Source organism: Staurois parvus, unplaced genomic scaffold (assembly GCF_062004578.1).
Source record: "Staurois parvus isolate SC_StPar_1 unplaced genomic scaffold, SC_StPar_1.0 ptg002174l, whole genome shotgun sequence".
NCBI classification, from domain to species: Eukaryota; Metazoa; Chordata; class Amphibia; order Anura; family Ranidae; genus Staurois; species Staurois parvus.
Window position 1 is genome coordinate 250001 of NW_028319970.1, and position 14294 is coordinate 264294.

A 14294-nucleotide genomic window follows, 5' to 3' on the forward strand; every position below is an offset into this window, starting at 1 on the left:
GAGGAAGTTCAAATGAGAGATATAATGGTGGAGGGTGAATTGAGATCACTTAACCACTTCCAGACCGGACACTTTCCTCCCCTTCCAGTCCGGACACTTTCACCCCCTTCCTGTCCGGACACTTTCCCCCCCTTTCAGTCCGGACACTTTCACCCCCTTCCAATCCGGACACTTTCCCCCCCTTCCAGACCGGACACTTTCCCCCCCTTCCAGTCCGGACACTTTCACCCCCTTCCAGTCCGGACACTTTCACCCCCTTCCAGTCCGGACACTTTCCCCCCCTTCCAGACCGGACACTTCTCCCCCTTCCAGTCCGGACGCTTTCCCCCCCTTCCAATCCAGACACTTTCACCCCCTTCCAGTCCAGACACTTTCACCCCCTTCCAGTCTGGACGCTTTCCCCCCCTTCCAGTCCGGACACTTTCACCCCCTTCCAGTCCGGACACTTTCACCCCCTTCCAGTCCAGACACTTTCACCCCCTTCCAGTCCGGACGCTTTCCCCCCCTTCCAGTCCGGACACTTTCACCCCTTTCCAGTCCGGACACTTTCCCCCCCTTCCAGTCCGGACACTTTCCCCCCCTTCCAGTCCGGACACTTTCACCCCCTTCCAGTCCGGACACTTTCACCCCCTTCCAGTCCGAACACTTTCCCCCCCTTCCAGTCCGGACACTTTCACTCCCTTCCTGACCAGGGCAATTTTCAGCTTTCAACGCTATCACACTTTGAATGACAATTGCGCGGTCATGCAACACTGTTCCCATATGAATTTTTTACCATTTTTTAGAGACAGATAAAGCTTTATTTTGGTGATATTTATTCACCGCTGGGATTTTTATTTTTTTTGCTATGTAAATGAAAAAGTCCAAAAAATTTGAAAAAAAGTGTTTTTTTTATAAAATTTTGCAAATAAATAATATTTCATCATAATTCTTGGCCAAAATTTATTCCGTTATCTTTTTAGTAAAAAAAAAAAATCCAAATTAGTTTATAACCAAAAACTATATTTTTTAAACATTTTATTTTACATTTTTATTTTATTTTTTTATATTATTACTTTTTATTTATTTATTTATTTATTTATTTTACATACTGTCACCCTAGCAGTACAGTGTCACTTTTGGGGGGTGATGAAGATTTTTTTTTTTTACACTGATTGCTTTTACACCCATATAGGATGTAAAATCAATCATTTCTCTTTCTCTCTGGCTGCATTCCTGCACTCATTGAGAAGTACTGAGTGAGTTGTGATTGGTCACAGCTTGTCACATGGTACAAGGCTGTTGTGAATAGCCCTGTACCATGTGACCTCTGTGATCATTCACAGATTTCACACGTAGTAAGCAATGATGTCACAAGTGACATCTTGCTTACTACTTTGCATGTGATCACTGATTGGCCAATCAGTGATCACATGATCGGGACCTCGTACAGAGGTCCCGTCCTACGATCGGTGTTTCACCGTGTCCGCAGGACACAGGGGGCACCGGATCGGGGAGCGCGCACAAGCAGGGTGCGGGGATGCCGTTTATAAACGGCCACCCAACCCTGCACTGCCACCGTCCGGCTGTTTATATGCAACGGCCGGTTGGGAAGTGGTTAAAGACTTGGAAAAGGAAAAGGGAGAAATTTTCACTAAGATAGATGAGTGGAGATATCACCAATTAAAACATTTTGTTGGGAATCTTCCGAAACCCCTGAGATCGAGAAAAGATTGGAATTTGTTTGAGAGGTTGTTGGAATCACAGGGAGATGGGAAACACGGTACTGCAAAAATATATAAAATTCTCACTGAATTATACACAAACACAAAGCCAATGTATATAGCAAAATGGGAAAGGGATATGAAGGTTGTGTTAGAAGAAGATAAACAAAAAAAAATATATATAGATTACCGCACGAGAATATAAGTATGCGAGAGGTGGAAATAAATTATAAGTGTTTGATAAGATGGCATATTACACCGAATGTTGAACATAAGATGAGTAGGGAGAATTCACAGTGGTGTTGGTGGGGGTGTGGGGAGATAGGCACGGTGTATCACATATGGTGGGAGTGCCCAAAAATACAAGTATTTTGGAAGATGATAGTTCATTTATTTGGGATAAGGGGTGGACTGACCATTCGGAAACTCGGGCATTGCCCGAGGGCCCAGGGTCAGTAGGGGGCCCCATGAGATGCCCCTGGTACCTTTTTCATAGGCTTTTTTGAGTTTGGGCAAGGACACAGGGGCCCCATGATCCCCTATTGCCCGGGGGCCCCATGAGTTGTCAGTCCGCCCCTGTTTGGGATGATTACTGAGATTGATATTGGATTGGATTCGGAGACCTGTCTTCTACATAGCACAGAATTATCAGTGCTAATATCTAAATGCAGCAAAAGGTCTGATACCCAAGTTTTGGCGTAAGACAGAGGTGCCGATGGAGGAAGACTGGGTAGATAGAGTGAACCAGATTTGTAGGATGGAGAAATTGTACCATATGCAGGAAGACAGGATGGGGTCATATTATGTGAAATGGAAAAAATGGGAAGAATTTGGATTGAAGGTGAAATTTAGGAAGATATAGTGTGTGATGAAATGAACGCTCCTCTTGCTTTTATAGGGAAGATATGGGGGATGCGGAGTGGGTGGAATGGGGGGGGGGGGGGAGGAGAGGGGAGGGAGGGAGGGGAGGTGTGTTGGGTGGGTGAGGGAAATAGTTATAGAAAGGGAAATAAGTAATGGTTTTGTATATGTTATGTGAATATGATGGAATATGTATTTAATTGAAAAAGCAATAAATATTTAAATTAAAAAAAAATTATATTAATAATAAGTTCCTCTAGATCAGCAATGGGCAAACTACGTATACGTATACGGCCCGGCGGACCTTTTAGTCCGGCCCGCGGAGCGTGATACTGTCAGGATGGCTGTCAGGATGTGTGTAGGCGGGGCAGCGTGACGAACGCGAGGGGAGCTAGGCTCCTCTCACAGTCCGCCCTGAAGACCGGTGTAGCATGAAAATCTGTCTCCTATGAGGATCTGTCCCCCTCGACGTATCTGCACATGTGCCGGAGATCGCCGATCAGCTGCTAATGCCTGAAACTGGCACATGCGCAGATACGTCGAGGGGGACAGATCCTCATAGGAGACAGATTTTCATGCTACACCGGAACGGCGCGGGAACACGGCGAGAGGAACGCGCGGAGCAAAGGTAAGTGAATTGACACAGGGGGGACTTAATATGGGGGATGAATTAATATGGGGAATTAATTACTATATGGGGGATGAATTACTATGGGGGATGAATTACTATATGGGGGATGAATTACTATATGGGGGATGAATTACTATGGGGGATGAATTACTATATGGGGGATGAATTACTATATGGGGGATGAATTACTATATGGGGGATGAATTACTATATGGGGGATGAATTACTATGGGGGATGAATTACTATATGGGGGATGAATTACTATGGGGGATGAATTACTATATGGGGGATGAATTACTATGGGGGATGAATTACTATATGGGGGATGAATTACTATATGGGGGATGAATTACTATGGGGGATGAATTACTATATGGGGGATGAATTACTATAGGGGATGAATTACTATATGGGGGATGAATTACTATGGGGGATGAATTACTATATGGGGGATGAATTACTATGGGGGATGAATTACTATATGGGGGATTAATTACTATATGGGGGATTAATTACTATGCTTACTATGGGGGAATATTACTATACTTACTATGGATGACACATACACATCATTCATCTACTCTTGGTCCGGCCCCCGGGTCCAATATATGAACCCATTGCGGCCCTCAAGTCAAAAAGTTTGCCCACCCCTGCTCTAGATAAATGAACACCAGCTTTTTCTTTGGTGAACTTATCCTTTAAATAGTTGGATCCAATGCTCAGCGTTTTAGGTTTGATAAAAAATTCCTCCTGCGCTGTAATGGACCCCCAATCCCTACCTATCAGCTGCTTACACTCAAACTGATACCCAACCAGTGCAATATGAATTTTAAACAATAGGGCAGCGCTAAAAAACTAAATCACTATAAATAATGCTACATGGGCTAAAAAAGCCAAACACACCTACATGTGAAATACTTATATTTTTCACATTCTATATATTTTCATTTTTTATGCTTTCATTATAAGTATTTCACATGTAGGTGTGTTTGGCTTTTTTAGCCCATGTAGCATTATTTATAGTGATTTAGTTTTTTAGCGCTGCACTATTGTTTAAAATTCAGCATTTTAGGTTTACTTACCAGAGCCGGAGTTCCTCCAAGTCCCGTAAAGGCATTACCACCACTGGCTCTTCCGGTTGTCCACTGGATATCGGCATAGTTATATAAAACATACGTGGACGTCTCATTGGTGATCAATACAATCTGGAATGTGTTGACCTGTAGGTGGAATGATAAAACATCAATGCAAGTCAGTAGCTTACATTTATCAGAGGCTTAATTAGTAATTTCTTGTGTTTTTCCTAAAGCTTCTACTTTTCTTGTTTTTTATATATGTGTTAATGCAATGAAGTGTCAACTCATAAGGCACAAGTAATGATATGAATTATCATGCGTATTAGTGCTCATTACGCATAGCTCAGATTACAGAGCCAAAACCAAGGAAAAGTAGCCAGTGTAGAGGGAAGGAGTTGGGTTTCTAGAGTTTTAAGCTGGTTTTTCATTGGGGTGCAAGCGATGGTTTGCACCTAAATGGAAGGAGGACTGCTGTGCTAGAGGAGAGGTTCATGGGAAGGTGAGAGAAGTATTTGAGCTAGAATTGAAGGGGAGAAAGAATATAATTGGGCAGATAAGTCAGACATTAATGAAGGGTGGAATCGGAGAAGATGGTGGAGGGCTATGGCAGTTGATAAAAAGATTGCTATGTTACAAACAAACTGTTAGGGATCCGGGTATGACCAGAAATGTGTGGGAACACAGGTGTAGTCAGGGCTGGAGAGGTGGAATGGTCAGGCAGGCCGTTTGGCCTGGCGGCGTCTCTAGCAGCCCACAGCACGGGGTTCCTCAGGGCGCGGGGTCTAAGTCCCAATCTGCTTATTCCCCAGGGCCCCTGATGGTGGGGATGGACTTGGAGCAGACTGAGACCAGGTCGCGACCCCTGAGTACGTCCGGCAATGGTAGAGAGCGTCATCAAAGGTGTGTGGGGAAAGGAGCCTGACGTGAAGAGGCTGGCAGACCTGGTAACAGGGACAGATGGATGGATCATCTGGGTAGCGTAAGGCGCAGTCAGCCAGGTCAGAAACATGCGGGCAGCGAGGTACCAAAGGAGCAGGCAGAGAATGGTCAGGGTCACAAGCCGGGGTTCAGTAACTCACGGGCAGCGCGGTACAGAGGATCAGGCAAAACGATGGTCAGGCAAGCCAGGGGTTAAACAGGAGACGGTCAGCAGGGTCAGGAACAATGCAGAGGTCAGCAACAGAAGCTTCACAGGATACTAGGTACAGGGGCTCATGGGAAACAAACACCAAGGCACTGATTGCAGGCCTGGTCCTGCTTAAATAGACCTCCTGCAATCAGCCTCAGGTGATGGTTTGATTGCAAGAGTGAGACCCTGGCTGCTGAAAGCACCCTCTGGTAGGAGCTGGTACTGCAGCCCACAGAGCAAGTGAGCCACAGCACCACCAGTGGTGAGCCCATTCCTGACACAAACATTGGCAATGGCAATAATATAGATATAGTAAATATAACTGCAACTATGGATTCAAGTGTTCATTCACCAATGCCAGAAGTCTGCCAAGCAAAGTAGAAGTTGTGATGTGAGTGTGAGTCCCTCCCCCAGACCTCAGAAAGGAAGCTGAGCACAGCTGGCCAGGTAGGTCCTTCCCCCCATAGACTGCCTGTGGACTGTTATACCAAACCCTGAGCTGTTTTCACAAACTGTACATCTGTACATTGCTGAAAGAACCCTGTTCATCCCCTGTAATATGTCTGCAGTCTCTGGTCATCTCCAGGAGTGTGTCTGCAGTCATCTCCTGTACTATGTCCGCAGTCTCTGGTCATCTCCTGTATCGTGTCCGCAGTCTCTGGTCATCTCCTGTACTGTGTCCGCAGTCTCTGGTCATCTCCTGTACTGTGTCCGCAGTCTCTGGTCATCTCCTGTATCGTGTCCGCAGTCTCTGGTCATCTCCTGTACTATGTCCGCAGTCTCTGGTCATCTCCCGTACTGTGTCCGCAGTCTCTGCTCATCTCCCGTACTATGTCCGCAGTCTCTGGTCATCTCCTGTACTGTGTCCGCAGTCTCTGGTCATCTCCTGTACTGTGTCCGCAGTCTCTGGTCATCTCCTGTACTTTGTCCGCAGTCTCTGGTCATCTCCTGTACTATGTCTGTAGTCTCTGGTCATCTCCTGTACTATGTCTGTAGTCTCTGGTCATCTCCTGTACTATGTCTGTAGTCTCTGGTCATCTCCTGTACTATGTCTGTAGTCTCTGGTCATCTCCTGTACTGTGTCCGCAGTCTCTGGTCATCCCCTGTACTATGTCTGTAGTCTCTGGTCATCTCCTGTACTATGTCTGTAGTCTCTGGTCATCTCCTGTACTATATCCACAGTCTTTGCTCATCTCCCGTACTATGTCCGCAGTCTCTGCTCATCTCCCGTACTATGTCCGCAGTCTTTGCTCATCCCTTGTACTATGCCCGCAGTCTCTGGTCATCTCCTGTACTGTGTCCGCAGTCTCTGGTCATCTCCTGTACTGTGTCCGCAGTCTCTGGTCATCTCCTGTACTGTGTCCGCAGTCTCTGGTCATCCCCTGTACTGTGTCCGCAGTCTCTGCTCATCTCCTGTACTATGTCCGCAGTCTCTGGTCATCCCCTGCACTGTGTCCGCAGTCTCTGGTCATCCCCTGCACTGTGTCCACAGTCTCTGGTCATCCCCTGTACTATGTCCGTAGTCTCTGGTCATCTCCTGTACTATGTCCGCAGTCTCTGATCATCTCCTGTACTGTGTCCGCAGTCTCTGGTCATCTCCTGTACTGTGTCCGTAGTCTCTGGTCATCTCCTGTACTATGTCCGTAGTCTCTGGTCATCTCCTGTACTATGAATAGTGATTAATGGTCCATACTCAGAATGGTCCAAGGCTACTAGTGGTGTACCCCAAGGTTCAGTGTTGGAAGCCCTACTTTGTAACCTATATATAAATGATACAGAGGTTGGGATTAAAAGTATAATTTCTGTGTTTGTAGAGGTCACCAAGCATAAGGTTCCTGCAAGGTGTCCCTACCTTAGAAGCAGACATACGTTTTAATAAGAAGCTTCAGTTCCTGTGCAGCTATCTCAACCAGAACACAAGCAAACCAAGTCAGTCAATTTGTCACAATGTTTTCGATTCCCCCAATTATAAAGATGTAAAATTCTCCTTTTATGGAGAACCATGCAATTATTTCCCAAAATGCTTGATTCCCTTTAGATGAGACCTCATGTGGATCAAATATTTTTAAATCATTGACTCTGCTTAGCGAACAACGATGGTGATGTGAGATCTAAAAACATTTGTGGGAAATGTGGCAGAAAGAGTTTCTCACACACAGTTGACATACTACCCCAGCAATGGGCAAACTACGGCCCGCGGACCTTTTAATCCGGCCCGCGGAGCTAGGCTCCCGCTAGGCTCCTTTCACAGTCCGCCCTGAAGACCGGTGTAGCATGAAAATCTGTCTCCTATGAGGATCTGTCCCCCTCGACGTATCTGCGCATGTGCCGGAGATCGCCGATCAGCTGCTAATGCCTGAAACTGGCACATGCGCAGATACGTCGAGGGGGACAGATCCTCATAGGAGACAGATTTTCATGCTACACCGGAACGGCCCGGGAACACCGCGAGAGGAACGCGCGGAGCAAAGGTAAGTGAATTGACACAGGGGGGACTTGGGGACTTAATATAGGGAATGAATTACTATAGGGGGGATGAATTACTATATGGGGGATGAATTACTATGGGGGATGAATTACTATGGGGGGATGAATTACTATATGGGGGATGAATTACTATATGGGGGATGTATTACTATATGGGGGATGAATTACTATGGGGGATGAATTACTATGGGGGATGTATTACTATGGGGGATGAATTACTATATGGGGGATGAATTACTATGGGGGGATGAATTACTATATGGGGGATGAATTACTATGGGGGATGAATTACTATATGGGGGATGAATTACTATATGGGGGATGAATTACTATGGGGGGATGAATTACTATATGGGGGATGAATTACTATGGGGGATGAATTACTATAGGGGGGATGAATTACTATAGGGGGGATGAATTACTATATGGGGGATGAATTACTATGGGGGATGAATTACTATATGGGGGATGAATTACTATATGGCCGAAGGAATTACTATGGGGAATGAATTACTATGGGGGATGAATTACTATATGGGGGATGAATTACTATGGGGGATGAATTACTATATGGGGGATTAATTACTACGCTTACTATGGGGGAATATTACTATACTTACTATGGATGACACATACACATCATTCATCTACTCTTGGTCCGGCCCCCAGGTCCAATATATGAACCCATTGCGGCCCTCAAGTCAAAAAGTTTGCCCACCCCTGTACTACCCCTTCACCCTATACTGAGTTTATAATCCTGCTGAATTAGAATTTTAAATGATTACTATTTTATGTTCTTAGGAGAATCAATCCTAAGTGGACCTGTAGGTTCTGACCTTTACAACAGAACACAGAAAACATGAACCTAGTCACTATACCTTGGTTGATGAGGATCCATAATACGGAACTCTATCCCAGGTGGCCACAAAAACCCAGTTGGCTGTGAAGGTGAAATCCATGGTGTAGTTTCTGATATCTGACGTAGCCAAAGTTAAAAGACTTGGATCTGTGCTCTGCAGGTAATAAATGTGCCCTGAATTCGCATTATATACATCAGCCCAGAAAACGGCGAGGAATGGATTACTTTGATTTACAGGGAGTTGTTGGGGTGTATAGGTCGATATTAGAGCGTTGAATGACAGCAGTCCATTGTTATCAACCTGTTTATTACACAAAGAGATACAAACGTTGGTTCATACCGGACAATGGCAGAGTTTGTGCTTTGTTAATTTTTTGTTTTTTGGATTTTGGGCTTAAAGCATTTTTGATTTTGATTCTATAAATACATTATACTTTAGATATTAACACATATAGAAAATAGCTAGTTTTGATTTGCTGGCAGTCCACACAGCAGTTTTTTATCTTTCACATAAAGGGTACGTTCACCCAAAGTTACATAGTCTGAAAAAAGACAAAAGTCCATCCAGTTCAACCATAAAAAAAAAAAAAAGTTATAATCCTATACCCACAGTTGATCCAGAGGAAGGCAAAAAAACCCAGCAAAGCACGATCCAATTTGCTCCTGCAGGGAAAAAAATTCCTTCCTAATCCCCCGAGAGGCAATCGGATATTCCCTGGATCGACTTTACCTATAAATGTTATATCCAGTTATATTCTGCGTATCTAAGAAAGAATCCAGACCTTTTTTAAAGTATCCAGAGAAATACATTACCAGGTACCCTCCGTGTCTCTATGTTCCTAAAACGTTGAGGTTTCACTGTCTTTGTTCCAATACCATGGGTAATATACGCCAGGGCTTGAAATTTCCACTCGCCTGCTCGCCAATGGTGAGTGGAAATTATGGTGGGGGTGAGTGTGTCCCCCAGGGCCGTCTTGCTGAGCAGGCTCGGAGCTCAGGCCAGATCTGTCATTGGCACAGACTACTCAATAGCTGAGCGCAGTGAAAGCAAAGCAGGGAGTGTGTGCTGTGCTCTCTGCCTCTCCCTAGAGTGCAGTACCCGGCTCTGTGAGTGAACAACAAAGTACTGCAACTTTTTATGGGAGGTGGTGTGTGTGTGCGTGTATATGTATGTGTACGTGTATGCATGTACAATTGTACATGAGTCTGTGTGTATCTGTACATGTGTCTGCATGTATGTACATGTATGTGTGTGTGTACTTGTCTGTGTGTGTGTGTGCATGTACATGTGTGTGCGTGTTTGTGTGTATGTACGTGCACGTGTCTGTGTGTACATGTGTCTGTGTATGTATGTACATGTGTCTGTGTATGTATGCACATGTGTCTGTGCATGTGTATTTCTGTGTATGTACATGTATCTGTGTGTATGCGTGTCTGTACGTGCCTGTGTGTGTATACATGTGTCTCTGTGCGTGTGTGTACATGTTTCTGTGTGTATGTACATGTTTGTGTGCGTGTACAGGTGTCTGTGTGTGTGTGCATGTACATGTGTGTTTGTGTGTATATACGTGCTTGTGTCTGTGTGTCCATGTGTCTGTGTATGTATGTACATGTGTCTGTGCATGTGTATTTCTGTGTATGTACATGTATCTGTGCGTATGCATGTCTGTATGTGCCTGTGTGTGTATACATGTGTCTCCGTGCCTGTGTGTACATGTTTGTGTGTGTGTGTACAGGTGTCTCTGTTTGTGTATGTTTGTTGGTGGCGAGCAGGGGCGGACTGACCATTTGGAAACTCGGGCACTGCCCGAGGGCCCGGGGTCAGTAGGGGGCTCCATGAGATGTCCCTGGTACCTTTTTCATAGGCTTTTTTGAGTTTGGGCAAGGACACAGGGGCCCCATGATCCCCTATTGCCCGGGGGGCCCCATGAGTTGTCAGTCCGCCCCTGGTGGCGAGTAACTCTAAGGCCTGGCTAGTAGCTCAGGATTTGAAATTTTAAGCCCTGATATACGCTATACAAGCATAGCTCCCAACTATCCAAATCACAATACTAAAAGTAAGAAATTCCCCGTTGGGGTCTCACACACACGCAAAAATTAGCATCCAACAATAATGTAAACTAGAAAATAATCTTGGCATTTAGGCTTTATATAATCAGAATATATTAAAAAAAATATAATAATATTAATAATCATAATTCTTCTTATTATTATTCATATTATTTTTTTTATCATTTTTAAAAATAATATTTGCTCTACAAACGTCTTACTTACAATTAGGGCGTTGTAAACATCACCAAAAAGGATGACATTTACTGATAGCGGAATTATACCAGTTCCTCCATCATCTACTTGTGGGGTAACAGAATCAAAATCGGATCCGTAAGGATACAGCAAACCTGTCATAAGAAAGTTAAATTTCATACCATATACATTTTTTACATTTACAAAAACTCTGGTAATGCAGGATCATGCATGCTCCGGGTAAAGCATTTTTACTCCCGTTATCTAAACATGCCAACAGGTAGAATTATGTTAACCGCATGCCGCCCAGCCACTGTACATATACGGGGGCAGGGCGGCACTCACAGGCAAAACCACGTTTTAAGACGTGTGTTTTGTAAACAAATAGGGGGCACTCATGAGGCGCGCCGCCGCCCTATCTGTCGCGCCGATCACCGCCGCAGATGTGAGTCGCCAGGTCACAGCCGCTCCTTAGCGGCTATCTCCCGGCGATCGGTGGCAAACAGTGACAGAGAGCACAGCTGCAGTAGCTGTGCTGTCTGACACTTCCCTGTCAGCTCGAGGATGAGCTGATCGAGAAAGAACAGTTTCTCTTTCTCGATCAGCCGTGTCCCGCCCAGTACACACCCCGCCCCCTAGTAAAACACCCCCCCTCACACAGATAACCCTTCCCTGCAAAATAAAGTTAACCCCTTCCTCCCCATTGCCATTAGTACAGTGTCAGTGTTTTTTTTTTTGCACTGATCACTGTATTAGTGTTTTTGGGGATGTCAGTGACCCCAAGTCAGTACCCCCCAATGTCAGAATGTCCGCCGCAGTCCCGCCATAAATCTCTGGTCGCTGCCATAAGTCCCTGATTGCCGCCATAATTCGCTGATCGCCACCATTATTAGTATGAAAAAAAAACTAAAAATCCCAGTATCTTTCCCGCCATTTGTAAATGCTATAACTTTCACGTAAACCAATTAATTTACACGTATTGGGTTTTTTTTTAGCAAAGACATGTCGCAGAATGTATTTTGGCAGAAATTTATGACTAAATTTGATTTTTGCATTTTTTTTTTACTGGACATGTTTTATAGCAAAAAGTCCAAAATATTGTTTTTTTTTCCTCAAAATTGTCAGCCTTTTTTTTTATAGCGCAAAAAATAAAAACCGCACAGGCGATCAAATACCACCGAAAGAAAGCTCAATTTGTGGGAAAAAAAAGGATGTAAATTTCATTTATGTATCATATTGCATGACCGCGCAATTGTCCGTTAAACTAGCGCAGCGCTGTATAGCAGAAAAATGGCGTAAGTTGCAGTATTTATACCATAGTTTGTAGACGCTATAACTTCACACAAAGCAATCAATATACACTTATTGGGATTTTTTTTACCAAAAACATGAAGCAGAATACATTTTGGCCTAAATTTATAACCAACTTTGAGTTTACTATATATTTTTTATAGCTGAAAGTAAAAAATATTGTTTTTCTTCGAAATTTTTTGGCTTTTTTATGTTTATAGCGTGAAACATAAAAAGCGCATAGATGATCAAATACCATGAAAAGAAAGCTCTATTTGTGTGAAAAAAAGGACGTAAATTTCGTTTGGGTGCAGCATTGCATGACCGCGCAATTATCAGTTGAATTAGTGCAGCGCCGAGTAGCAAAAAGAGGCGTGGTCAGGTAGGGGGGTAAATCCTCTGGAGGTCAAGTGGTTAAACAATATATAACCTGAAATTAAACCTTATATTAGTTTTTTTAACATCACAACTTCTTATCTTTTTCTGGAACATGGATATTTTTGCTTAAGTTCCACAGTCTACAAACCTGCAACACCAATTGCAATAGCGATTTTCCATCCTTAGATTCTTTAAGTATTTTGTAATAAAATTGCAAATGGAGGCATGGAAACATGGAGAATCAGACCTGTTGTTACAGGATGGATCTCAGTGTTCCAGTTCCCTAGAACAGTGGTCTCCAAACTGTGCCTAGGGTGCCGAATGTGGCCCTTTGTGTGCTTTTATCTGGCCTTTGGGGCAATATTTTATTTTCAGACACCAACAACGGGGCATAATTCCCTCCACTTAAACCAATGAAGGGCACAATTTCTCCCAATGACATAAACGATGGGGCACAGTTCCTCCCAATGACACCAACGATGGGGCACAATTTCTCCGATTATACCAATGATGGGGCACAATTTCTCCTGATTATACCAATGATGGGGCAAAATTTCTCCTGATTATACCAATGATGGGGCATGATTCTTCCCACCCAATGACACCAACAAGGGGCTCAATTCCTCTCACAGACATCAAAGATGGGGTATTGTTTACTCCCACTGATGTCAGGGCATTTTCTACTTCCAATGACCACAGTCTGGCCCTTCTAAAGTCTGAAGTACAGTAAACTGGTCCTTTGTTTGGAAAGTTTGGAGACCCATGCCCTTGAATATTAAGATGCTGGTGGGTTGCTCAGAACTCAGTTCATGAGCTGGAAAGGAACATGCTGGTAGCAGGAGATAGCCGACTGACAGAGAGATGAGCTGTTTACTGAGATGCTTCTGCTTCACTGCTCAGTCAGAGGCTGGGGGCAGGTCCATGACAGCCTGGGCTCAAATGAATTGGATTTATTGATGCTGCATGTCATTCAACCTGGAAGACTGGCTGACATTTTGTGGCTGAAAAGAAGTACTGCAGAGGACAGCTCTGCATTGAAGGTTTATTTTTTTCTCCTAATTTTTCTGTTCTTATTTTTGGCTGATGGTTTGGCTTTTTGGTAGTTAAAATATAATATTTGAAACTGTTACATACCATATCCAACCCATATCCAATATATAAGTATACCTGGTTTGGTGATTGCAGGTGTTGATGAGATGGTAGTACTAGATGTTGGTGGAGTAAATGTATTTTCTAGGATAGGGGTGAAAATGTCTGGAAATGAGTATGTTGGAGCTGTGATGGGAAGGTATGGATTGGTGTTGACAACTGAAACAGGGTGGGGAATATCTGAAGTAGTGCCTACAAGAACTGCTTTGGAAAAGTATGGAACTTTTGGAACAGTGCTGTCAAAATATGAAGAGGAGGTGTCTACTTGATCAGTACTAGGGTAATCTGAAGGTGACGCGTCTATTGGAACAGTGCTGTCAACATATGACCAGGAGGTGTCTATTGGAACAGTAATGGGAATGTCTGAAGATGAGGTACCTACTGGGACAGTGGTAAAGGTTCCTGCGGAAGTAATGTCTATTGGAAATGTGCTAGGAAAGCCTGAAGGAGCAGTTTCTACTGAAACAGTACTGGCGACAATTGACA

At 44.0% G+C, this 14294-nt stretch overlaps 1 protein-coding gene across 1 annotated transcript in view; it reads right to left on the reverse strand.

The window, feature by feature from the left end:
• The window catches only part of LOC149432285 (sushi, nidogen and EGF-like domain-containing protein 1), a 12393-nt gene extending 1222 nt beyond the window's left edge, over nt 1-11171 (reverse strand). Inside the window, exons 1-3 of the mRNA XM_089665289.1 lie at nt 11022-11171; nt 8767-9048; nt 4279-4416 (exon numbers count right to left, since the gene is read on the reverse strand). Coding sequence (XP_089521415.1) covers nt 4279-4416; nt 8767-9048; nt 11022-11171 — 570 coding nt within the window. The remainder of the gene's footprint in view (nt 1-4278; nt 4417-8766; nt 9049-11021) is intronic.
• Between the last annotated feature and the right edge of the window lie 3123 nt (nt 11172-14294).